We start from the raw sequence: 27030 nt of genomic DNA, 5'->3' as shown, positions 1-27030 counted from the left end.
CTGAGTCGAAGCCGACTGAGCCACCCAGGCGCCCCTTAACCGACTTATGCTTAACCGACTGAGCCACCCAGGCGCCCCTTGATCTCACCGTTTGTGAGTTCGAGACTGGCATTGGGTTCTGTGCTGAGTGCAGAGCCTGCTTGGGATTCTGTCTCTTTCCTCTCTGTCCCTCACTCTCTGTCTCAAAAATAAATAAACAGTAAAAAATAATAGAAGAGTCAGAGTGTGGAGAGAGAAATTTCTGAAGAGATTTCTTCAGAGGCTTTTTGCCCTAGAATGAATGGTTGCTGGCCCATCTCGGCAGGAGGCACAGGGTTGCTTCCTACTTTGCCTCAATCCTAGAGAGAATGGACATATCACTGCAACACCACTCATGGAGCTCGCCGTGTGTGTTCCTATAGTTGGAGGTCTCCGTGGATCAGCATCAGACTCTTGTCCAGGAAACCCAGAGAGCAGGCATGAGAACGGATTGCTTAGATGGGAGAGCCAAGAGACTGCTGCTGCTTTGGCTGCCTATTCTGAGTTCATCAAGAAAAAGGATGCAGGAGTGTTTCCATGAATAAAATGAGGGCAGTGTGGAGAGGGCTGGCAATGGTCCTGTCCAATGAGGCTGTGGTCCTGTCCAGTGGGGCTGCTTGAAGAAGCAAAGGGGACCCAGCAGCAAGAAGCTAGAGATGAATCCCGTTCCTAGGGGGCTAGAAGGAGACACAGCAGCCACTCACCACAGAACACATCTGCGAGGGTGGAGGGACCTGCAGGAAAGAGGACCCTAAGAGAATCTCTTAAGAGGGCCATGAAAGTGTCCCCAAGAGAGAGAGAAAAAAAAAAATGCTTTAATCTCTGCCAAACCCATAGCTCAAAGCCATGTTATGAGGGAGCCCTGCTCATTCCTTCCCTTCTACCCCTGGGCCATGGAAAGATAAGAACCAAGGCTAGGGTGTGGGGTCTGGAGAGAGCCCAAGACAATGACCTAGCAAAAACACTAACTGCCCCCTTCTTTCTCACTTCAGGCTGCCCACTCAAAGCAGATCTAAGTTGCAGGGAAGAAAAACTTGCTACATTAAATCAAGTTCAAAGTTTTTTGTTTTTTGTTTTAAAGATTTTATTTTTAAGCAATCTCCACACAGGACATGTGATCAGCCCTGAGGTCAAGAGTTGCACGCTCCACCAATTGAGCCAGCCAGGCGCCCCAAGTTCAAAGTTTTAAGATCTTGAATGGGTAATATTTATAAACCGAGAATAGGCTTATGCATTAAAGTGACTCTAAGAATGCTATCTAAGAATGAATGGAAAAGTCTCAGACTTGCCAGAGTTTTAAATCTAGGAGTAGGAAAAGATTACGCCATTGAAAATTTTTTTTATTTTTAAGTTTATTTATTTTTGAGAGAGACAGAGAAAACGAGTGGGGGAGGGGCACAGAGAGAGGGAGAGAGAGAATCCCAAGCAGGTCCGCCCTGTTAGCACGGAGCCCGATGTGGGGCTCGAACTCACAAACCGTGAAACCATTCCCTGAGCCCAAATCAAGAGTCCATCGCTTAACCCACTGAGCCACACAGGTGCCCCATTAAAGAGAGGTTGGAGCAATGGGGCATCTGGGTGGCTCAGTGGGTTAAGCATCCAACCCTTGATTTCGGCTCAGGTCATGATCTCACGGTTCATTAAATTGGCCCTGCACTGACAGCACAGAGCCTGCTTGGAATTCTCTCTCTCCCTCTCTGCCCCTCCCCGGCTCATACTCTCTCTCTCTCTCTCTCTCTCTCTCTCTCTCAAAATAAAGAAATAAATTTTTAAAAATACAAATAAAAAATAGGGGTGCCTGGGTGGCTCAGTCAATTAAGCGTCCAGGTCTTGATCTCAGCTCAGATCACGAACTCATGGTTTGTGAGTTCGAGTCCCCCATAGGGCTCCATGCTGACAGCGCATAGCCTGCTTGGGATTTTCTCTCTCTCCCTGTCTCTCTACCCCTCCCCGTGCTCTCTCACTCTCAAAATAAGTAAATAAACATTTAAAACACTAAATTTTTTTTTAAATTTTGCAACATTGAAAATACTTTTAACAGTTTTCAAGTTTTGTTTTCATGCTCAGATTTTCAATTCATCTGGAAGTGGTTTTTGGTGTTAAAAAAGGATCAAGTAAAAAAGGGTGCCTGGGTAGCTCAGTTGGTTAAGCATCTGACTCTTGATTTGATTTTAGCTGGCGTCATGATCCCGGAGCCATGGGATGGAGCCCCATGTCGGGCCCTGCACTGCGCGGGGAGCCTGCTTAAGATTGTCTCTCTCCCTCAAAAAGAAAGAAAGAAAGAAAGAAAGAAAGAAAGAAAGAAAGAAAGAAAGAAAGAAAGAAAGAAAGAAAGAAAGAAAGAAAGAAAAAGAAGGAAGGAAGGAAGGAAGGAAGGAAGGAAGGAAAGAAAGAAAGAAAGAAAGAAAGAAAGAAAGAAAGAAAGAAAGAAAGAAAGAAAGAAAGAAAGAAAGAAAGAAAGAAAAGGGGCAAGTCATTAGCGCTATCAACGAGATGTGAATGAAAATGAAGCGTGCCACTTCCAACTAGAAATCCTAAGATCCTGCATGCTTCGCCATCTTCTCTTTTTCCCTCTGGCACAAGAATAGCAACATCTCAAGATGAAGGCAGCTTCTTCACCCTGGCTCCTGGAATGAAAAGGATACGGCCAGAATCACAGCCAATCTGTGAAAGACATGTAATGTGAGCAAAAAATAAACTTTTCTGCTTGTAAGAAATGAAGATTTAGGGGGGTTGCTGGTTAGCACTGCATAGCTTCGTCCAAGGTGACTGATACAAACTTCAAGCTGTCAAGTGTAAATACATTTTAAAAATATTTTTGTCACATATTTTATATCGTTTCTAAGTGTTTAGAGTAAATGTGAAAATTACATACCCACTGTGCTTTTCTTTTTTTATCACGGTAAAATATACATAAAATTTGCCATTTTAACCATTTCAAGTGTATAATTCAGTGGCATTAAGTACATTCAAAATGCTCTGAATGGCAACCATCGCTGCCATTTCCAGATATTTTCATCATTCCAAACAGAAACTCTATACCCATTCAACAATTTTTTAGTCCTTCCACCCCAAGCTCCTGGCAATCCTCTATTCTGCTTTTCGTCTCTACAAACTTGTATATTCTAGCTACCTCACATAAGCGGAACCCTACATTATTTGTCCTTTTGTGTCTGGCTTATTAACTTAGTATAATGTTTTCAAAGTTCATCCATGTAGGAGCATGTATGAGAAACTCATTCGTTTCTAAGGCTGAGTATTGTTCCTTTGTGTGTGTGCATGTGTGTGTGCGTGTATGCATGTGTGTACCCCCAACATCTCGTCTGTCCATTCATCTGCTAATGGACATGAGTTATTTCTACCTTTCTGGCTACTGTTATTATGCATTCTTAATTTAATAGTAGCTAAATACATACGTGCTATTATAGAAAAAGGTCTAAAATATTACACAAGAAACACTACCAGTGGGTGTCAATTTATTTATTTTTAAAAAAATTTTTAATGTCTATTTATTTTAGAGAGAGAGAAAGAGACAGAGCACAAGCGGGGGAGGGGCAGAGAGAGAGAGACACAGAATCCAAAGCAGGCTCCAGGCCCTGAGCTGTCAGCACAGAGACTGACGCGGGGCTTGAACTCATGAACTGTGAGCCGAAGTCGGATGCTCAACTGACTGAGCCACCCAAGCACTCCTGTTGGGTTCAACTTAGAATGGAGAAAACTTTTAGTCTTCATTCTATATATTCTTATATTATTTAAATTTGTTTTAATTTTTATGCAACTTAAAAAACTAATAAAGAGTTTTAAAAATAAATGTTTCCTTTTGATGAGAAGCGGGACAAACAAGAGACATAATGAGTCACTGAAAATATGGTTTGGTTTTGTTTTTATTAACTTTTTTTAACACTTATTTATTTTTTGAGAGACAGAGACAGAGCATGAGCTGGGGAGGGGACAGAGAGAGGGGGGGAGTCACAGATTCCAAAGCAGGCTCCGGGCTCTGAGCTGTCAGCACAGAGCCCGGTGCGGGGCTTGAACTCATGAACCACAAGATCACGACCTGAGCCCAAGTTGGATGCCCAACCAACTGAGCCACCCAGGTGCCCCTGTTTTATTTTGTTTTTAAATAAACTCTATACTCAACGTGGGGCTTGAACTTACAAACCTGAGATCGAGTCATGTGCTCTACCAACTGAGCCAGTCAGGTTTCCCTGCAAATGTGTTTTTAAAAATTATTTGTAAAAGGGGTGCCTGGGTGGCTCAGTCGGTTGAGTGGCGAGCCCCTGATTTCGGCTCAGGTCATAAGCTCATGGGTTCGTGGGTTTGAGCCCTGTATCAGTCTCTGTGTTCACATCTCGGAGCCTGCTTCAGATCCTCTGTCTCCCTCTCTCTGTCTCTCTCTGTCTCTCTCTGTCTCTCTCTCTCAAAAATAAACATTAAAAAAATAGAAAATCCTTTAAAAAATTATTAGTCAAAGCTCAGGGTGCCTCCACTAGTGGGCCAGCAACAGAACTTCCATAAATGACGAACATTAATTAAAAATTAAAACTACCCTGCAGGAAGCTGTAAATGACTAAATGACACTCTTCCACATGATACTGTCACTTTTTTTTCTCCTTTAATTCTCCTATTCTTCTGTACCAGATTTTATGGGCCATAATGATTAATGATTATTAGTAATAACAGTCCTTTTTGGACAAAGCTGAAGCTCATTACAGTATCATATTCCCTGAGCCTAAATGTGATTAAGAATACACTTCATTTCAGCTACATCATTTGCAGTAAAAACGCTACCTTGTGTAACTGCTCCTGGTTTTTAACTGAAAAAGCTACTGGGATTCCAGCTGTTCACACTGTGGAACACTGTTCCTGGCAGGCCCCAGGGAGCTCTCCTCCGCATCTCCCAGGTGCTTGAGAATGATGTTCCAACCCTGCTTCTTAACATCCTTGGAAGAGGTTACACTCCAGCAAATGGCAACCTGGAATCAAAGATCTGCCAGGCGGCCGGACGGCCTGGAGTGACGCTCAGCTACCTCCACCTTGTATGCAACGTGACCTGAACTTTCTGCTCTCGATTTCACGTTCTGGGCCAGTGGGACACAGCTGCCACGGTAGAAGCAGCTACTCACAGCGAGCCAACGGTGGTGCTCGGGGCCAAATCCCGACCGGGCTTCCAGGCCAGCACCACTCACACGAACCCAGGCTGCTGGTCAGTTTTGACCACAGATTCCCTCTCTTCCACAGGGCAGTCCGTCCAGGGTGAAGAGTCAGCCATTGAAGAGCTAGGTTTAATTTCAGCCGACATGTAACTAGAGCTCCCAGTGGCTGAGTCCAATGATCGCTTCCCAGTCTTGCGCTCTCCTGACTGTTGGGAGGCACTCGACACTGCAGGGCCCCTCACCCTCCCCTCTTCCTCTGGCCTCATTTGCTAGTCTCCTGGAGGTGAATGCAGGTTGCCTCCTCTATTCCCTCAATACTCCCTTTCAGAGGAATTTCTTTCTTATCCTATTCCAGACTAGCTTCTATTTTCATCTATGTGCCAAGGATTCCCAAATCCTGACCGCTTGGATGACTCTAGATTAGACCTCTCCCCAGGGCTTCAGGCAGAGTCACTAGCATTTGGATGCTGCCCAGCCTCCTCAGATTTAACGTCCAAAATGGAGTTAACTCCCACTCTCTCCCTGTCTCTTGTCTCTGCTACTGGATCCTCTCTTATCTCACTTCTTCCTATCTGGGTGATGAGTTGGTCCCACTCCACCCTTGACTTAGCTCAAAGAGTGACCCTTCCTTGGTGCGCCTGGGAGGCTCAGTCCGTTAAGTATCTGACTCTTGATTTCCACCCAGGTCATGATCTCACAGTCGTGGGATCAAGCCCCAGGTGGGCCCCTGGGCTGGGTGTGGAGCCGGCTTAAGATTCTCTCTCCTTCTGCCTTTGCCCTTCCCCCACTTGTGCTCACTTGCACGTGTGCGCTCTCTCTCTCTCTCTCTCTCAAAACAAAACACAACAACAACAACAACAACAAAAACAATCTTGAAAAAGAGTGATCCTCCCTAAGGACAAACCTTGCCATGCCATTCTCCTGGTTTATGTCCTTTGGTGGCTCCCTCCCTGCAGGGTCAAGCCCATCTCCTTGGCTGGCACATGTGGCCTTGCCTAATCTGGCCTCTGCCCACCCACTAGCACCCCACCCCCCAACACTCTTCTCTGTGCACTTGCCGGCCAAGTGCAGTTGCCAGAATAAGTCACGTTCTCCTGCTGCATGCTGAACCCTGCACATGTTGCAAATCCTTAAGAGCCTGTCTCCCTGAACTGAATTTCAGAATCACTTCCTCCAGGAAGCCTTCCTTGACTCCTGAGCTGAATGAGGTGACTGTCTTCCGGGATCCACAGCAGTCATTTCATAAATTTTGCCCCTAACGCCCTTTCATGTTTTCTTACTGGTCTCTTTATCCACTGGGAGTTCAAGAATAGGAAGCATGTCTTCCACACGCATGCGTAGGGCCCACCACAGACAGAAATGAGGCAATAAAAGGTATACATAAAGCCAGGTGAGGACAGTAACTTGTAACACTGATGGCGAAGTATGTAGTTATTTTTTTTTCTCTTCTGGTTTCCTACGTTTTCTAGTGTGTGTATTATACTACTCTCACACACTTTTAAAAAATTTTTGTTTTAACGTCTTATTTATTTTTGAGACAGAGAGAGACAAAGCATGAGCAGGGGAGGGTCAGAGAGAGAGGGAGACACAGAATCCGAAGCAGGCTCCAGGCTCTGAGCGGTCAGCCTAGAGCCCGAAGCGGGGCTCGAACTCACAGACCGTGAGATCATGACCTGAGCCGAAGTTGGACGCTTAACCGACTGAGCCACCTAGGCGCCCCACTACGTTCACACATTTTTGAAAATCAGTTAATTTTTAAGATGTGTCCAATCTCTCCTACATAGCTCCAATAAAAAGAATTCGCTGCCTAAGCAGTCAAGTTCCTTTCTCCTCAGATGCCTCTGGCTCCTTAAGACCCCTGCCTCAAGCACCACAAATTCTTCAGAACTGAGCAGCGTAGAAACACTTATTTCAACATTTTCAGCACACAGAAGGACCACCCACACACACACAAATTCCTTGGCCTTGAAAAGGTTACATTGCTCTACTAGCGGAGTGCCAAAACCCATTTTTGGCCAAATATCCGTCAGAACCTTGCTGTATTCGCAGCCGAACACAAGCAGAGAGGTACATTCACAGAACCCACCTAAGAGTTATACACGATGGAGATGATGGAGCTTCTGAGGGATATCTCTCTTGCCTTGTCAACTCAAGACACTAAGGAGGTGGGGGGGGGGGGGGTCCTTCCAAAAATCCCCCCCCCCTTTTCTTAACCAAAACATTAATTATCTTCTCAGCCACCAAAAATTTCAACCATGCACACTGGCTGGTAATTCTTTTAAATATGTGAAAAATAATCCAACCATACAACGTTCAGTCTGACATTTGCTATTGTTTTTCCCTAAAAGAAAACAAAAACCTGATTAGTTCCAAAAATAAAACATAAAGAAAAACTCAGTTGAGAAGCAAACCCCGTGGCTTAGAAGCCATCATTCTGATTAACAGCACATAAGTGTTACCTGACGAATGGATTCCTATCTTAAATGCAATTATCACAAATTCCTTGCGGTCCCCACTGTTTTTGTAGCTTTATGCCCAGCTCCTGAAACAATAACTTTAATAGCAATAAACGAAAACCCCACCTCAGCGCTTGGGCCGACTAGACTGTTTTCCCACCTCAGTCAGCAGGGACCCTGGGGGGAACGTGTTGAGCCTGAACTCGACAGCTATCCAGGAAGGTACCTACTTCTCTGTCCTCAGCAGTCCCTGCATCTACTCCTGGAGGGGTGCTTTCCACAATTAAGCCCATTTCCAAGGCCTGCTGAGACAATCAGGACAAGCAGAGCCTCTGCTCTCAGGAAATGCCTGCCTGAGCCATCGCTGGCCTCTGCTGAGGACTCTGCCATGCTGTTGGCCGCCTCAGAGCAAGGGGCTTCTGGCAGTGGGGCTGACGTACCATCAAATCAAGGGGCTGCTGGAGTACAAGAGTGTCTAATCTAAACTCCCTTTCTCCAGGCAGTCAGGGGAGTGGGGGGTGGGTGTGTGGGCAGGGATCATGCAGAAGAGAGAGACATGAGGGATAAAGGCGGGGGGGGGGGCGGGGAGAGGAGGAGGGTCGTGCAGCCTTTTCACTAAGAAAACTGAAAGGGTCTGGCAGGCATTTGTGTCACTGAGAAGATACTACAAACAAGCGTAGCATCTAGAAGGTACAAACTCCAAAATTTCTGATTCAGCTCCACACATACTACGTGCCTATGGGCACCTGCCATCACAGCCTGGGAACTTACCTCACGTAGATGATTCGTGTTCTCAGCACAGAGAAGAGGAGTTGTTAAAAGGGAGAAAAAGAAAATGTGAAAGCAGGTCAGAGAAAGATCAAAGGATTGATTCAAAGCCACGTGACCGTCAGAGACACTGTCACAGCCAGGAGACATCTTTTGTGCTTCAACCACCATTCATTTATTGCAAAGTGAAGTTTTGGTTCGGAACAAAAGGGAGATAGTCCACCAAGAATGAATTACACTAGTTACTGAAGTCAACTCGACAGACAGTGACATGTACTTAGCAGCGGTGGGTGGTTCTCAAAGTCAAAATTTATTAACTATTTCAATGTTCAGGCTGTACAGATTATTTTCAGATGTACATACAACATAATGATATCGTAACAAAGCTAATTTTTTTTTTATAAAATACTTCCTTAAGGATTAAAGATGCTAAAAAGCTTCAACCATTAATTAATTAAATATTTGATGCACATTTCAGGTACTCTAAAAGATCTAACATAAATACATAAGTTGCACAGCCGAGTAAGAAAAGCTATGACCCATATGGTTGCACATTTTACTAATCCCATATTAAAGTAGAAAACAACAAAATTGTGCCACATAAATTGAGCTGATTTTAGCAATCGTTTTATTAGATAGAAACTATGTCCATTTAAACCATCATTCCTAAGAGAGCTACCAAATAATAAAATGATTACCTGAAATCCCAAACTATATATAATACAGTCTTTACTATCCAAATTACCTTCCCTCTTGTTTGATACAGTACATCTGATTCCTCCATGATTTATGCAATGGCCAATAATAATGACAATTAGCACTAGTTATGAATACACAGTGGAAGTAATAGAGCTGGCCATACAAACATTTGAATCACTATTCCCATTGAGAATAAGGTCAGTAAGAAATAATGGTTAAAACCAATACATATTTAATCTATTCAACCACTTGCTATCTTTAGCAGTGAATGCTACCCCCCCACACACACACACATTAATTTTTCCCATAAAAATCTTGACATGTCAAAATGCTTTTTAATCTAGGTTTAGATTGCTAACAATGAAAAGATGTTCATCTTCTTTCTTACCTCCATGGACTTTATCAGGCCTGCAGTCACCAGGTGCACAGAAAGATGAGTAACTGGAAAGACAATTCGACCACAGCTGTTTGCAAAACAGAAGTGCTCTATTTTAAGGCAAGTATCTTTATCACACACATACACAGCAATTTATCCACTGGTGAACTTTATCATATGACAGTACAAAATTCAACGAAAAACTGAGGTATAACTTTACTTAATTAACATAAATACAAATGTCAGAAAGTGTAAAAGACATTCTCAATGTACTTAACATATTTTACCCATAACGAAATACGGAACTCTTTTCAAAGTTCTTGTATGTCCAGAAATACCCAAGATTCTGAATTCTAGAAAAAATACTAGAAATTAAATACTCTAAAATCTTTGCAATAAGGCTCTCCACATAAGGCTACCTTTGATATAAGGCTACTTCAACTTGGTTTCTGAAAATAGCAAAAATGTGCACCAAAATTTAAGCTATTCTGAACTAAAGAGAGGACTTGGTCTCATGTGGGATGGTGAGATGATGAGCTTATTGAGCAAAATTAAACTTAAGCAAAAAGCAAATTTTAAAATACATCCAAGAAAAACTTTTCCTATCATTTTTTAACATAAGCCTGAACTACTGCGATATAAAAATGGTTGAATGTATAAGGTACTATTTAGTGCAAAACAGACATATATATACCTTTACTTAAGTAATTTAAATAGAATAGCATTTATAACTCGGTATGTATAATATATTTAAAAAATCTACATTCTGTGACCTTTACAAAAGTAGATATATTCTTTACTTTCAAGTTAGAAATGGCGTAACAGTTTTACCTTTGGATATTTCCAGTCAATGGCTGTATACAGTGAAAGATAATATAAATCTAAGTCATAAGCCATTCAGTACACTAACATGTAAGCCATTAGTTTGGGGCCCAAAAGTGAAAAGTGAGGGATACTACGTAAAGTGGAAAAAAATGTACCCTAGATTTCTGCTTGTTCAAAAACGTATAGTCTCCACGTATTTTTAGTTACTGAATAGTCTGATGCAATGACATTCAGTGAAGAAATCTGATTACTAACAGTACTCACGTTAAAAATGTTTTCCGTGAAATGAAAGTAGATAGTATTCATTGTGTCTAAATACAAAGGTAAACTAATGACAGCGTAAATTATTTTAAGTTTGATCATTACTGCGCCTGTTTCCTTTGCCAAACTCCCAGTGATATTAAGAGAAAAAAAAATTCTAATTATTTTCACCTATTAATTTAATCAGGTACTCTAGAAAAACACTGTTCTAAGGGGGAAGTTCAACAGGAAATGCTTCTTAAATTGCCAAATTAGATCAAAATAAGGGAAACAAAGAGGGACTCAAAAAATTAGACTATGTAAATGAATAGATAATAGTAACAAAAAAGCTGAATAATATCCCAGATTTGGAGGGGACTCCTGGCTGGCTCAGCCAGAAGAGCATGTGACTCTTGATCTTGGGGTCATGGGTTCAAGCCCCATGATGGGCGTACAGAATTACGTAAATAAATTTTTAAAGCTTTTTTGGCATATGAACAAAAAGAGTTTAAGACTGTGGACGGATGAACGGAAGTTTCCATTAGGACAGACATACACAGAGTAACCGGAGGATCCACAACCTAAATCCCACTTCCACAGTGGTATCAGGCACCAGCTGGTTGTGGGGGTCTCCGGCTGATTCCTAGAGGGACAGGCACAAAGCACCCTCAAGTTCTCATTGGCACCAAACTCAGATTTCTCCTTTGTAAAAATGTCCTGACATTGGTTAATAGTAGAGGGCAAAGGAAAGCAGCTCCAAGTGTAAAGGTTAAGTGTTCCTTCATTTGAAGGCATCTAGAAATCTGCTTATTTAGTAATTAACCACACATGCCACTGACTTCAAACACTCGGGACTTCTAGAGACAGCCACAAATCAGCCACAGCTTCTGCCCACAGAATGACTTACTCTTGTAACCGTGGCTAATCGCAACAACTTCAACTCTGGGTAAGATCAGTTTTCTACTCTGACTACACCAGACAAGGCCAATCACTAAGTACTTGCTACTACTACCTGTTTGTCACGTCCAATCGGCAAAATGCCCTAAACATGGTGGCCTGGGTTGGCGTTCTGCGCAATCTCCCAGCAGAACAATTATGGCACTTTCAACATCTCCTCCTCAAGAGAAACTGCCCTGCCCACAGCAATATCCCCGCCTCAGAAAGATGGCTCTCCCGGAGCCTGGAGGCCTGGCTTAGAAAACCACTCCCATTCCTTAGTGATGGTAATGCTATTCTGGAATTTGAACCGAGAAAGAAGAATCAACCAGTGTGTGCCAGGTGAAGACAACACCGGAAGGGGTGCGTTGCTGAGGGATGCCATCTCCGAGCGGCAGAAGAGAAATCAGAACCGCCAGACTCAGGCAGCTGCTGCTCAGTCTTTTACAACAAACACCCATTACTTCCGTTGCTCACAGGTTTCCTGTGAAACGTGAACCCATAAATACAGTGAGACTAATGTATTTTTGAGTTACTGCTAGTTACACTTTTTTTCTCTCAATTTTTTTTTGACGTTTATTACTGAGAGAGAGAGAGAGTGTGAGCAGGGGAGGGGCAGAGAGAGAGACACACACAGAATCTGAAGCAGGCTCCAGGCTCTGAGCTGTCAGCACAGAGCCTGATGTGGGGCTCGAACTCACGAACAGTGAGATCGTGACCTGAGCCGAAGCCGGATGCCTAACCAACTGAGCCACCCAGGTGCCCCAGCAAATTTTGTTTTTTAGGATGACCAACTAGGGTCAGAGACTTACTTTCAGAATAGTTAATAAAAGTATTAAGTAAAAATAAAAGAATGGTTAAGACATTAGTACAGTACATTTTATGAAAAAGCTGCCATAATTCTCATTACCCTGTAAATATAAGGAACGAGAGTCATTATTAAAGTATTCAGTGACTAGCAATTGGGAATTCTATTCCTAAGAATGGTTGCTATGAATAGTACTGAATACATTTGTAGCAAAGAACACCTCTCTTTGAAACTTTTTTTCCTAAACATTTTTAGTAAATAACACTACAAAAGTAGGGTGTCCAAGATCCTGGATCGTAACTCCATCGGGTCTGATGTCCACATTTGTACTGAAGATTATTAACATTCACCCAGCATACTCATGAGATTTATTAAAACTGTAGTCAGTAACCAAAGGCCTTTGGGGCATATGTACAAAAGTAGACAGCTGTTAAGTATTCAGTCAAATACCACATTAGCAATATGACTCGTCAAAAAAAATGCCAGTGGAGCTCTACCCATTAAAAGTTAGTCAGACTGCAAAACGCGACCTTGTAAGTGATCTTCCAAACCATTTGGGGAAGCGTTGTTTACGGCTAGTATTGAGCTTTCCTTCAATTATTTTACTGACATAATTTCCTAGAGGAATTTCACAATGATTATATTCACGGTGAGGGATTACGTTTAAAAAAATCTGGGCTTAGTATTTGTGAAAAGGACCCTCAGGTTAAACCAATAACAAAATGAATCTTTTGCACAGAACGGAATGGGTTTTTCAAAGGGTACCTGCCAGGGTGAGGCCAGCTGATGTCACCTCTGTGGGCCCCGCAGGGCCCAGCACAGCAGTGATACTTGTTAGGCAAACACTCCTACTACGTGCACACAAAGGATTTAAATAAATAAATAACTTTCCTACAGCAATGCCACAGGTTAATTAACTATCAAGTCTTGTTTTGGAGATGACCCCCTCCCCGTCCCAGTAATTCAGTGATTCTTGCACTTCCTGTAAGTACTATGAAAGGATGTGGACTTAACACACGCTAGGAAATCCAGTCCCCGGGAGTGCAGAGAGGCTCCCTGCTTCTTGAGCTTTTCTACCAAGGTACCCCCAAGACAGGCGGAAGAGAACTGCACGCAACAGCAAGGACTGTTCATAGGGATGGAGCCCGCCTCTCTCCACCCCCTGGCATCCTGCCACCATTCCTGGACTATCTGAGTATGAGAAGCACAAGGTCAGGTAATAAAAAGGCATTAAAAAAACCCAACCAACAGGAACACATGATCTTTCTTGTGTCTGTGCGTCTCTGTATCTTTAGGCAAGTGAACACAAACTCAAATTAACTTGAGGTAATGAAGAGAATCGGTTTAATAGTCTTAGAAACCATTAAGTGTACATCAATTGATGAACCGTAAAAAGCATCAACAAGCAATTCTACGGCTTCAACCCGATTAGTTATCTTGTAGAGAGTTGGAAACCCACTTCAACAAACCCACTTCCTGACACTGACAGTACAACTCAACTCACAATAAAATCTACCCATCTCTTCATTAAAACACATTTCTACAATCCAAAAACCTTTCATGATAAAGCACTGAACAAACTAGAAATACAGGAAAGGTTTCTCAACCCGTTCAAAGAGCATCTATGAAAAACCCGTAGCGAACATCATACCTAATGGTGAAAGACTGGAAGTTTTCTCCCTAAGATCAGGAATAAGACAAGGATATCCACTCTCACCACATCTATTTGAGACTTCTAGCGAAGTTCTAGCTGGGATAATTCAGTAAGACAAAGAGATAAAAGGAAGGAAGAAGTAAAATTATCTCTCTTTGCAGATGATATGTAAAAACCTGTGAAGAATCCTCAAAAAACTATTAGAACTATTAAAGCTCAGCAAGGTTCCAGGACACAAGGTCAAGATAGAAAAATCAGTTGTGTTTCTATACACTAGCAATGAATAATCTGAAAATGAAATTAAGAAAGCAACTGCATTAACAATAGCATCAAAAAGAATAAATACTAAGAATAAATTAAACCAAAGAAGTGCAAGTCTTCTGTACTGTAATCTATAGAACACTGAAGGAAATTAAACAAGACTTAAGTAAATGGAAAGACATACTGTGTTCATGGATTGGAAGGCTCAATATTGTTAAGAGGGCAGTACTACTCTGATTGATCTACATTCTCAATCAGAATTCAATGCAATTCTCTATCAAATTTCCAACTGCCTTTTTTTGCAGAAGTGGACAAGCTGATACTAAATTCATATGGAAATGCAAGAGATCCGTAACAATCCTGTAAAAGAAGAACTCACACTTCCTGATTTCCAAACTTACTCCAAAGTCTTCTCTGTGGTTCTGGAATAACAGACATATAGATCAATGGAAGAGAACTGAGTGTTCAGGAGAAATAAACACATACATCTATGGCAATCTGGTTTTGACAATTATGCCAATACCACTCAATGGTGGAAAAAAGAGTGTTTTCAATGGTAGAGGAACAACAAACAGGATACCACCTCGAAAAAATGAAAGTGGACCCCTACCTCATACCATATACAAAAATTAACTCAAAATGGATCAGATCCCTGAAAGTAAGACCTAGAACTATAAAATTTTTAGAAGGAAACATAGGAGTAAATCTTCATGACCTTGAGTTTCTTAGATACAACACCAAAAGCAGAAGAGACAAAAAAGATAAACTGGATTACGTCGAAAATTAAAACTTCTTTGCTACAAGGTGCGCCTGGGTGGCTCAGTTAGTTAACCAACTCTTGGTTTCAGCTTGGGTCATGATCTCATGGTTTGTGAGTTTGAGTCCCATGTCAGGCTCTGTGCTGCTGGTGTGGAGCCTGCTTAGGATTCTCTCTCTCTCTCTCTCTCTCTCTCTCTCTCTCTCTCTCTCCCTGCTTCTCCCACTGTCTTTCTCTCTCAAAATAAATAAATAAACTTAAAAAAATTTGCATGCAACGACATAGCAGATAAAGGGTTAGTATCCAAAATCTATAAAGAACTTATTAAACTCAACACCCCAAAAACAAATAATCCAGTGAAGAAATGGGCAAAAGACATGAATAGACACTTCTCCAAAGAAGACATCCAGATGGCTAACAGACACATGAAAAAATGCTCAACATCACTCATCATCAGGGAAATACAAATCAAAACCATGATGAGATACCACCTTACACCTGTCAGAATGGCTAACATTAACAAATCAGGCAACAGCAGATGTTGGCGAGGATGCAGAGAAAGAGGATCTCTTTTGCACTGTTGGTGGCAACGCAAGCTGGTGCAGCCACTCTGGAAAACAGTATGGAGGTTCCTCAAAAAACTGAAAATAGAACTACCCTACGACCCAGCAATTGCACTACTAGGCATTTATCCAAGGGATACAGGTGTGCTGTTTCGAAGGGACACATGCACCCCCATGTTTCAAAGGTACACATGCACCCCCATGTTTATAGCAGCACTGTCGACAATAGCCAAAGTATGAAAAGAGCCCAAATGTCCATCTTTGGATGAATGGATAAAGAAGATGTGGTATATATACACAATGGAGTATTACTCGGCAATCAAAAAGAATGAAATCTTGCCATTTGCAACTACGTGGATGGAACTGGAAGATATTATACTAAGTGAAATTAGTCAGTCAGAGAAAGACAAAAATCATATGACTTCACTCCTATGAGGACTTTAAGAGACAAAACAGATGAACATAAGGGAAGGGAAACAAAAATAATATACAAACAGGGAGGGGGACAAAACAGAAGAGACTCATAAATATGGAGAACAAACTGAGGGTTGCTGGAGGGGTTGTGGGAGGGGGGGTGGGCTAAATGGGTAAGGGGCATTAAGGAATCTACTCCTGAAATCATTGTTTCACTATATGCTAACTAATTTGGATGTACATTTTAAAAAACTAAAAAGAAAATTTAAAATAAAGAAAATTAAAAAAAAATTGCATGCTACAAATGATACCCTTAAGCAAGTGAAAAGACAACCCTCAAACTGAGAGAAAAGATTTGTAAATCATGTATCTGTTAAGGATCTGGTATCTAGAATATGTAAAGAAGTCTTATCATTCAACAATAAAAAGACAACCCATTTTTTAAATGGGAAAATTATTTGAATAGACATTTCTCCCAAAGGTACATAAATCATTATAAGTAAATGAAAATATGCTCAATATCATTAGTCATTAGGGAAATGCAAATCAAAATCACAATGAGGGGTGCCTGGCTGGCTTAGTCAGAATCTGAAGCAGGCTCCAGGCTCACAAACCATGAGATCATGACCTGAGCCGAAGGCAGGCGCTTAACCGACTGAGCCATCCTGGTGCCCCAATTTAATCTGATTCTGATTCCTATACAGGTATGCCCATCTCATAAGACCTCATTATTACATACATGAAAAGTCAAACCTAAAAAACATATGCTAGGGGATAATAACACAAAAGAAGTTTGACTCACAGGAAGGATTCCCTAATTGAGTTCCTGTACACATCCATTATTGTGTATATGAAATATGATGAAGTTTACCAAACTTTTTTTCCATACAAATGTTTGGAAACCTATTTATTACAAAAAGTGGGATGCACCTAATTATTTCTTGCATGCTACAGTCCTCCTACCTCTGCCTTGCACTGCAGCATACAAAGGTGCATAAATTTTTAAAATGTATAATAAGGGGCACCTGGGTGGCTCAGTCTGTTGCGTGTCTGACTCTTGATTTTGGCTCAGGTCATGATCCCAGGGTTGTGGGATGGAGCCCCACGTCAGGCTCCGTGCTAAGCATGGAGCCCACTTGGGATTCTCTCTCTCTCCCTCTGCCCCTCTGCCCCGGTCATGCTCTCTCTCTAAAATAAATAAAATGGGAAAAAAAAAACTGTAGTAAAAAATTTAAAAATTACTTAAGAAAAAGACAAACATATATGTTGCTCAACTTCCACCTGATCTTTTTAAATTGAGTTAATTGGGAAAGTTAATAAAATGTGATTTCCCTTAAATCATTATAAGACAAATCTTATCAAGAAAGGGACCATGACCCATTATTCTAATTTTACAACTATGATTTCTACTATTTATAATAGTAAATAGTGGTTTATAATAGTAAACTTCCAAATGATAAGAAAAATTGAATAAAAATACAGACAAGAAGCTAGGCAGTTTATCTCAAAGCAAAAAATCTAAACTTTCCAATTCTGTCCTATGAACAAAAACCTTTCACTTGAAACTTACAAACCTTACATCAATTTCATGATTTTGCATTTTTACCTCCAAGTGTTTCATATAAAAGATTCGCTATGGCTAAAACAATAAAACAAAATAAATGCACGTATAGCTATGGCCACACACACACCCTGCTTGTATCACAGTTCAGGATTTGTAACACGAATACTATTCTCCACTAAAAACGTGGACTTCTCCTGCCTTCTGTATGGCAGAGAAGGAAAACACGGAAACCCACCAGAGCTGTCAGATCAAGCTTGTAGCACACAGCTAAAAAATATGTAAATTGAACCATTCATTGTATATTAATACAACAAAAACACCTGTCATTACTTATGTGTTCTTTCTTTAAAAACAAATCACCTTGGGGCGCCCGGGTGGCTCAGTCGGTCAAGCATCCCACTTCGACTCAGGTCACGATGTCTTGGTTCCTGAGTTCAAGCCCCACACCAGGTTCTCTGCGATCAGTGCGAAGTTCGCTTCAGATCTTCGGTCCCCCTCTCTCTGCCCGCCCCTGCTCGCAGGCGCTCTCTTTCTCTCTCTGCCCCTCTCAAAATAAATAAACTTTTAAAAAAATGAAATAATTAAAGTCTAAGGGGAGGGGAAACTACCTAATACAAAATTGTGTGAAATTTTAGTTTCAGTGTTAATACAATGTTGCATAAATAAAGCAAGATCACTTCTTCAGATATAAATGACATCGCATTACTTAGTTCTGGTAGGTGAAATCCAAATATTTATTCCCTCAGGCTTTCATTCACTAAATGTCATTTATGTTTTCACTATGCTTGGTATAGTGTTAAATCAAAGGATTCTCACCAAAGCTACTTTAATTAATTTTCTTAAATTATAGCATAAATGCAGATTATCAAGTTCAATTCACTAAAACAATAAACTGACAATTAAATTGACACTAATGGCCCAAACTTTAAGTACTTACTGGAGGGCGCCTGGGTGGCTCAGTCTGTGAGGGGCTCTGCCCCTCCCCTGCACGCCAGTGCTCGCTCTCTCACTCTCTCTCAAAATAAATAAATAAACTTAAAAACTCTACTGAAAGTCTGAGTTCCTGATACACTTGTCCCAAGCCATCCTTCCTGGCATCTAGGGTGTCTACAAGCAACATTTGCTCTTTATTTGACCTATAAGAAGGGGCTCCAAGGCCCCAAAGAAAATATTTAAAAAGAAATCCTTCATGCTTTCTGATGTTATAAAATAGAAGTATGTCCAAAGACTACTGAACTAAAAATCTGAAAATCAGGTTTCGGGGGCCTGACCTGATACTAGGGTGACCAACTCTCCCAGGTGACCATCTCTACTGAGATCAAAGGATCTCCCCGGATGGGGGGGGCCTTCAGTGGTAAAACGAAGAAAGTCCCAGGTAAATCAGGATGACAGCTAACTCATAAGCCAGTGGGAGCACAGTTCCTTGGCCGCTGACATTTGGACAAGATAAAGGGCAAAGGAAGGGGACATGGTAGACCAGAAGTTCTCTAGGGCTTTAGTTCTTTTTTTTTTTTTTTAATGTTTATTTTTTTTTTTTAATTTTTTTTTCAACGTTTTTTATTTATTTTTGGGACAGAGAGAGACAGAGCATGAATGGGGGAGGGGCAGAGAGAGAGGGAGACACAGAATAGGAAACAGGCTCCGAGCCATCAGCCCAGAGCCTGACGCGGGGCTCGAACTCACAGACCGCAAGATCGTGACCTGGTTGAAGTCGGATGCCTAACCGACTGCGCCACCCAGGCGCCCCTTAATGTTTATTTATTTTTGAGAGAGAGACAGAGCATGAGCGGGGGAGGGGCAGAGAGAGACGGAGACTCAGAATCCGAAGCAGGCTCCAGGCTCCGAGCTGTCAGCACAGAGCCTGATGTGGGGCTCAAACCCACGAACCATGAGATCATGACCTGAGCTGAAGTCGGATGCTTAACTGACCCCTAGGGCCCTTTAGTTCTAATTTACTGTCACGCTATGAAATATTTACACCATATTTGTTTGGACTGTATGTTGCATACTATAAGTGAATGTACATTTATGTAGGATCGGAGAGCTCTGGAAATATTTTGTGAAGCTATGTATGAAGTTTGGGGTTACAGAAGCTTAATAGTGAAGCACAGCTAGGAGGTTTCAGTTTTTTATTTTTCATTTCTATAACAAAGAGGAAAAATAAGCTGCTTTTAGAAAATATCAAGCCAACAAAGGAAATCCTTCCAACACCAATATCCAATGTAACCCCATCTTCCCCACCTCCCAGGTCACAGGAGACCTAAGGAAGACATCTGGACCCAAACTTAAAAACAGAATACTACTTTGACTTACTGACAGCCACTGTGAAAGAACGTATTTCTACATTTTTAAGAAAGGAAGAACTTACAAATGTGTGGTGACAAGTAACTGCGAAAACCAAGAGCCAAGCAAATGCAAATGCCAGTTTCAACCAGCAACCCACAGTACAAAAGAGCCATAAAAGAAAAAGATAAATAAGGCCTTGGATTGTTAAGAGTATGTTCGCTTTTAAAGGCATTCTGTAATTTGTATCTTTAATCTGGAAAAAAACCCACCATCTTAGAGGATACAAAACAAGATATACCTAAGATTAAGTTACAATCTCACATGTGGTAAAACGAGAACCAACATTCGGGTTTCCTCTTTCCTCACTGAGCATTCTAATAATTTAGGATAACATCTGACTTACTGGTATTAACACAGATCCTAATGAAAGTATCTGTGCTGTGACGATGGAGTTATGAGAAACGTCCAAATGCACAACTAAAAAATCGTCCTACTGAATGGCTTTTTTAAAAGCAGTAACATTCAGGGAAAAGTTTCAAGAAAAATGCCTCTGTTCCTCAAAAATTACAATGTCCATGATATAGTCTCTTAACTCATGAAGTATTCTATAATTTCTTATCACCATTCTTAGTAAATGGGTAGCTGGATTAGGCACTAGACGTCCTTGGTCTGTCACCACCAACAGGAGATTTCTTGTTCCTTAAGGGCAGCCTCAAAGTCTGTGCGTGTGTTCACACATGCGGCTCTACATGTGCACTTGTGGGTGTGGGCTTCTCCTTGCCTCTTCACACAGAAATCTCTCCCCCCAAATCAGTCAACGATAGCATGTGCCCAAATCTGTCACAGACACTGTGGGGCTATGAAGGTGTGTGCCGGAAAGAGGGCCCCAGCCCTCAAGATAATTATAATTTATTTGGGGACATAAGACATACTTCCATGAAGGCTTCCCAGTGCCAGCAAAATGGATGGCTGCCATATTTTTATTGGTAATATGGGGATGCTTTCATCTGCATATTATTCGCATGAACCACAAGGCCTTAATCAAATAGGTAAGAAAAAATAAATCCATGCCATTTATTTCAAATATATTAAAATACAATAAGTAGACAATAAATAACAGAATTTGAGTATATAATAAGCAGCATAGCAGTGTGCAATGGTAAAAAAGATGGGGTGAGATTCTTTTCATGGCCAAAATGTCACATAAACTCAGAAATTAGGGAAAAGGAATGGTTTTGCTATTACCCCAGCAACGGCAATGGCAAAGAAGTGTGGCTTCTTGAGGCTTTTCTCAAACCCTAAACATGTGTTAAGAATAAGCTGCTGGGCTAAGTAGGTTTTCAGACATCCAGGTTTGGGCCCTCATTCCTCCACAGTCATATCCTCTCTTGCCCTGGTTGTCTACTTGTGCTAGTTGACGTTTGAACTAGATGATAGCTAATAGTCTTTTAATGAACACTTCTGTTCTGTAAGAAATATATCCAGGCCCCATCTCCTCTCCACCCACCCTCTCCACTCCCACTAAATTGCAGTCTATAACATTAAATTATTTGTGAATCTATGACTTTAATTTTTTGTGTTTATATATTAACTTCTTTACGGCAACTGGTTAACAAAGCAAAATCTTAATTCATATTGCTAAATTTTAGCACTAAACAGTCAACAGTTTTATATTATCTAATCCTAATAATCTACCCAGATTAATGTGGCATATTATTCAATATTGTTACAAGAAGTTTTGGTGTAGCTGCAATTCAACATGGTGAAGCTCAGATCAAACAATTATGTATTCACTGCTTTTAGCTGGCTTAAAACTGGCTTAGCTACATAGCAACCAAGAGTAAGGAAATATTTAATTTCTCTTTTTATGATAATCCCGTGACAACATCTAAATATGACTTTGGTATAAAAAGGCTACATAAACATCCTTTCATCTGCTAAGTCTTATTAAACCCACGGAAAAAAATTAAGAGAAGTAGATAAATATGGGTTGTAATATCAAACTATTTCTATTATCATTCCTATGTTGGAAATATTCTTGTTTGGACATCTGAATGTTAGGACAATTATCACCTAGTAACAGCAGTGAATGAATTCAAGTAAAATGAACTCCAATAAAATGCTAAAACAATACAAGCTCCCCTCATTCTGAAATACTCTGTTGAGTCACTTCAGTAAAAAGATAAAAGAAATCCAAAACGGAAAAAAGAAAACATGCTCAAGCTTCCGTAAAGCTGTATGATAAGGTGAATAACAGAAACAAAAATAAATCAAGGAATTGAGAAATATGCTAGGAAAGTTTTTCAAATACTATCCTTGCTCATATCTAGCTCCATTATACAGTTTAAAATTTGGCCAAATTTTTAAAGTATTTGTTAAACAGTTCCTGCATGTGACATATGTTTCCAGGATACTTCTGACATTGATATGAGAGATTATAAAACATTTAGAAATAAAAATGTTACTCTCCAACAAAAAAAAACACTGTAACTTCCAAGCTTCTTCTGAATTTCATAAGATGGGAAAACATTTGGAAAATGGTACCTTTTGGCTTTAAAACGTTCAAATACTATACTTTAAAACAAACACAAAAAGTGTAATTGTTCAAGGCAAGAAGAAGACAGGCATAAATAAAATAAGGTCCTAAAATTTATTCTAGGAGTCATTGTTTTCCCTTCACGGTCTCAATCCTACTTACTCCATTATCAGTACATTTTTTCATCCCTTCAGCTGGGAAGGGTAATTTTTACCCTACCAACAGGACAGTAGTACCACTGCAGCACTCACCCAGCAAGAAGCACATGATGACTAAGAAGGAGAGTCAACTCTTTCTATCAAACGAAGTGTGTGCAAGAATTGATTTGCAATGCATTAATTTAGGAACTCAGCAGAGAGGCTTCTACTATATCTAGCTGATCTAAACTTGAGCTCATGGTAACACTGCACGAAGCTATGGTAGATAAAAGTGATAGGTAATGCCAAGAGAACAATCCCACTGACAACACAAACTCCTCCAAGAATTCTTCCGGGCATGGTGATAGGATACATATCTCCATAGCCAACTGTAGTCATAGAGATAATCACCCACCAGCAGGCAGCAGGGATGCTGGCGAAGTCCTTGTTGGATGTTTCCAGGTCCAACCCATGTTCAAGAAGCTGAGAAAGTGCACTAAAGATTGCCATGGCAACACAAATGAAGACAAGTAACATAACCATCTCTCGATAACATCGTTTGAGAGTCAAACCAAGTGTCTGGAGACCAATGAAGTGACGGGCAAGCTTAATCACCCAAAAAATCCTCATCATTCTAAGCACCCTCAAGGTGACTCCAGCCCTCTGGAGTTGAGAGTTCTCGCCTGTAAATACTGTCATTAACACGGAGATGTAATACGGAGTGATTGCCAGTAAATCAATGATGTTCAGGGGTCTCTTGACAAACTCACACTTGTTTTTGGAGACGATGAACCTCACGATGCACTCTGCAGTGAACCAACCTATGCAGATAGCTTCAATTATCCTGTCAAGAGAACAAAGGGAGAATTGATCATTTTATTTTTAAGCATTTTAACAGCTCTTAGATATCTTCAGATAATACTACATTGACATACTAATTCAGTTACTTTTTCCAGAAAACATAAAGAACAGACAGCATTACCAACATCATCAGACCCACCAGGACACAACAGAACAACAAATATAATTCAAATGAAAATTGAACTTGATAAAGTTTCTATTTATATACTGCATGTGGTACCACTATTTTTCTTTTCTTTTTTTTTTTTTGCTTGTCACCAATTCTTTAAAAAACTTGATCTCTTATTTGTTGTTTTAAAATTACCTTATATGCAGCTAGCCACAATATGAAATGTTACTTACGCTGTGAGGACAGTTGTTCCCAACTGTGACGTCACTTATGATGTGGGTCAGAATGCCTTTGTTCCTACAGATGGTGGACATATCCAAGTTTTCATCAATTCATTTCTTGGTAAATAAGAGTGAGCTCAAGATCATTTCCTAAAATGTTACTCTACTTTCATTTCCTATGAGCTTGTGTGGGAAACACTGAAGCCGAGCCAGCTTTTTGGGCTATGCAAAAGTGCCAGTGCCCTCACCAGGATGGCCACCGGGTCATGACCATCCTCATCACAAGGGTCGTGGTGGAAAAAAGGCTAAGGACTCCTGCACTGGAGCAAAACGATCACTAAATTTTCCCCAAAGATCCAGCAAGTTTGTTTGTTTGTTTTCCATAGCTGGTTTTATGCAACACGTATTCTAAAATATAAGGCCACAGTTTACCTAGAGCAGTATTTACCAACCTTTCCACATCACTGCGCACATTGAAAATAATAATATTTACATAGCACACTGTCAGCAACGGGCAGTATTCTCGAAGTAGAAGCCACCAGCCGGGGGGGGGGGGGGGGGAATGGGCTCTGGCTACCCTGGCCCTCGCCTGCACTCCTCAAGGCTGAGGAAATTAAATCTCAGCACACTGTTTTGGAAGCCTTGATCCAGAAAGGGAGGTAATTCTGAGGTAATTTTTAATCAAATTACCTTTTGAAACTCTAAGCAAAAGTTGTAATTATTACAGCATCATTTATTTTTCTCCACATAATTCTTTCCTGCCACTGACTCACCCCCCGAACACCAGAAGAGAGAGCAAAGAAATTGGAGTAGGTGGGATGGGAGGGCCCAGGGGGCAACATTCTGAAAAGAATGACAAGTGCATTCCACAGATCACAAGTTGTGCATTCCACAAGATCACAATAAAATGAACCATGGTCCCCTCCTGTAGGGTTGGCAGAACTGTAAAGGTTAATTTTATTTGCTTTCTTTTGAATAGGTAGTAGATTCACATGGTTTAAATTTAAAAGAGGAGAAAACAGAGTAAGGAGGGGCGCCTGGGTAGCTCAGTCAGTTGAGTGACTGACTCTGGACTTCGGTTCAGGTCATGATCTCATGGTTCGTGGGTTCCAGGCCCATGTAAGGCTCTGCACTGACAAGCACAAAGCCTGTTTAGGATTATCTCTCCCCCTCCCAACTCGTGCGTGCTCTCTCTCTCTCTCTCTCAAAAATGAATAAACATTAAAAAAAAAAAAAAAAAAGAAAGAAAGAAAGAAAAAAGAGAGTATGGAAAGAAAATCTTCACTCTTGCCCCATCCCCCAGTTACTGGGCCACAATCCCTTTGGAGGCTCTAGAGGAGAATCCACTCCTTGCCTCTTCCAGCTTCTGATGGCTGTGGGCATTCCTTGGCTTGTAGCCATGTCACTCTAGTCTCTGCCTCCATAGTCCACTGCCTCCTCCTCTTCTGTCAGAGTGTCAAATCCCTCTGCTCCCTTCTCATGAGGATACATGTGACAGCATTCAGGGCCCACTGGGCTAATCCAGGATAACCCCCAACTCAAGATCCTTAATCTAATCAATCTGCGAAACCCCTGATGCCATATAGGTAACACCCACTGGCTCCAGGGATCAGGACCTGCTATCTATGGGGTAAAGAAAGGGGGGAGGATTTTTCAGCCTACCACACAAAGTAACCACACCAAGTCAGCAGAAGTCACAGTTGCCCCCGCCATTTCCCTGTTGTATATTATCTGCTGCTCTGCTCATGAATCCCATAACTCTGCAATTGGCAGCAGCTTCCCTGTCCCTACCAGGCCATCAGTAAAAGCTCCTGCCATGGTGGCCTCTTTGAACCTGGAGGCTTAGAAAATTGGGAGATTAAATGAAACTTGGCAGATCTAGAAAACCGGAAGCTGCATTTTTTCAATATGTAGTTTCTTTTTTAATATTCATTTATTTTGGGGAGAGTGAAAGTGGGGGAGGGGCAGGCAGAGAGAGGGAGACAGAGGATCCAAAGCCTGCTCTGCTCTGACAGGCTGACAGCAGTGAGTCCAACGCGGGGCTTGAACTCACAAACTGTGAGATCATGACCTGAGCCAAAGTCAGATGCTCAACCGACTTAGCCACCCAGGTGCCCCTCAATATATAGTTTTAACACACATAATACCACATATCACCTCTCCTTGGTAATGCTCATCGAATATTCCATAGGTTCCCCCATATTTCCAGTCCCCCTGCAGTTAGGCAGAGTCATACGACCAGTATGGACCAATGAACTATGAGCAAAATGACTCTATCACTTCTAGGCAAAAACACTGAAGAGTAAATGCTGATTCTCTTCCCTTCCATGGCAACCTGGAAGTCATGAGTCCCCCTAAATGGCTACAAGATGGTTGGGGCCCCTATCAGCCCAAGCCCCTGAGTGTCTGTATAGAGAAAGACAGACATTCTCCACCCTGACTGTGATTGGATATGATATGTGAGCAACAAATAAATCTTGGTTGTGTTAAGCCACTGAGATTGCTAAATTGGCTGCTATTCTAGGTAATAAGCTGGTAAATACAGTAAGTAGGAAGATGCATACTCAAAAGAGACTGCAGGGGCGCCTGGGTGGCTCAGTCGGTTGAGCGTCCGACCTTGGCTCAGGTCATGATCTCACGGTTTGTGAGTTCAAGCCCCGCGTCGGGCTCTGTGCTGACAGGTCAGAGCCTAGAGTCCGCTTTTGCTTCTGTGTCTCCCTCTCCCTCTGCCCCTAATCCACTCGCATTCTGTCTCTGTCAAAAATAAATAAACATTAAAAAAAAAAATTTTTTTTTTTTTTTAAAAGAGAGACTGCAGCAGCACACAGTGGTGATAGCGATCATTTTCTCAGGTTGGCTGTGGTTAAAACGCCCCAGTCCTACAGCTAAAGTACTGTGTCTCTCCTCTAGCCACACAGGACCAGGAGTGCCCCACCTGTTGCCAAAGGCCTGCCGAAGGGGCCTATCAAGCGGCAGACTCACAGTGGTCTTGCAAGGGCCCTCCCAGCAATAAAACCCTCACATTCCACTAAATTAAGAAAAGCAAAAATGCCAATTGTGCCAAAAATACCAGCACGTGTTCTAATTATTTCCACCAGGAGCCAAAGTTGTTCGGATTAAAAAGGAGGAAATCGAAATGGTGTAGAATAAACTGTCGGTAAGGGAACTTCAAAGAGGTAAACTCCTTTGTAATGAGGCCCTCTGGGCTCTTCCTGCCCACCCCCCCAAATCAGATGCAGTTTATCCAGAATTCTCTGCCAAAGGGATGAATCAGTGAGAAACCCCAGGCATCCCTCCTTCACCCAGGACTATGCCAAGGCAGTCTCCAACAACAAACACGACAAAGCCTGCCAAAACTCCCCATGTTTCCAAATGGCATTCTCGC

At 41.5% G+C, this 27030-nt stretch overlaps 1 protein-coding gene across 2 annotated transcripts in view; it reads right to left on the bottom strand.

Annotated features, from left to right (window-relative positions):
- Positions 1-19607: 19607 nt before the first annotated feature.
- The window catches only part of KCNG3 (potassium voltage-gated channel modifier subfamily G member 3), a 44768-nt gene continuing 37345 nt past the window's right edge, over positions 19608-27030 (bottom strand). For both annotated transcript variants that reach the window (XM_043604071.1, XM_043604072.1), the window contains exon 2: positions 19608-23298. In XM_043604071.1, the coding sequence (XP_043460006.1) occupies positions 22653-23298 (646 nt within the window). In that variant the 3' untranslated portion in view covers positions 19608-22652. The remainder of the gene's footprint in view (positions 23299-27030) is intronic.

This window comes from Prionailurus bengalensis, chromosome A3 (genome assembly GCF_016509475.1).
Source record: "Prionailurus bengalensis isolate Pbe53 chromosome A3, Fcat_Pben_1.1_paternal_pri, whole genome shotgun sequence".
Lineage (NCBI taxonomy): Eukaryota > Metazoa > Chordata > Mammalia > Carnivora > Felidae > Prionailurus > Prionailurus bengalensis.
Note: the sequence above shows the minus strand (reverse complement) of the source record. Positions and strands in the feature narration are given on the sequence as shown.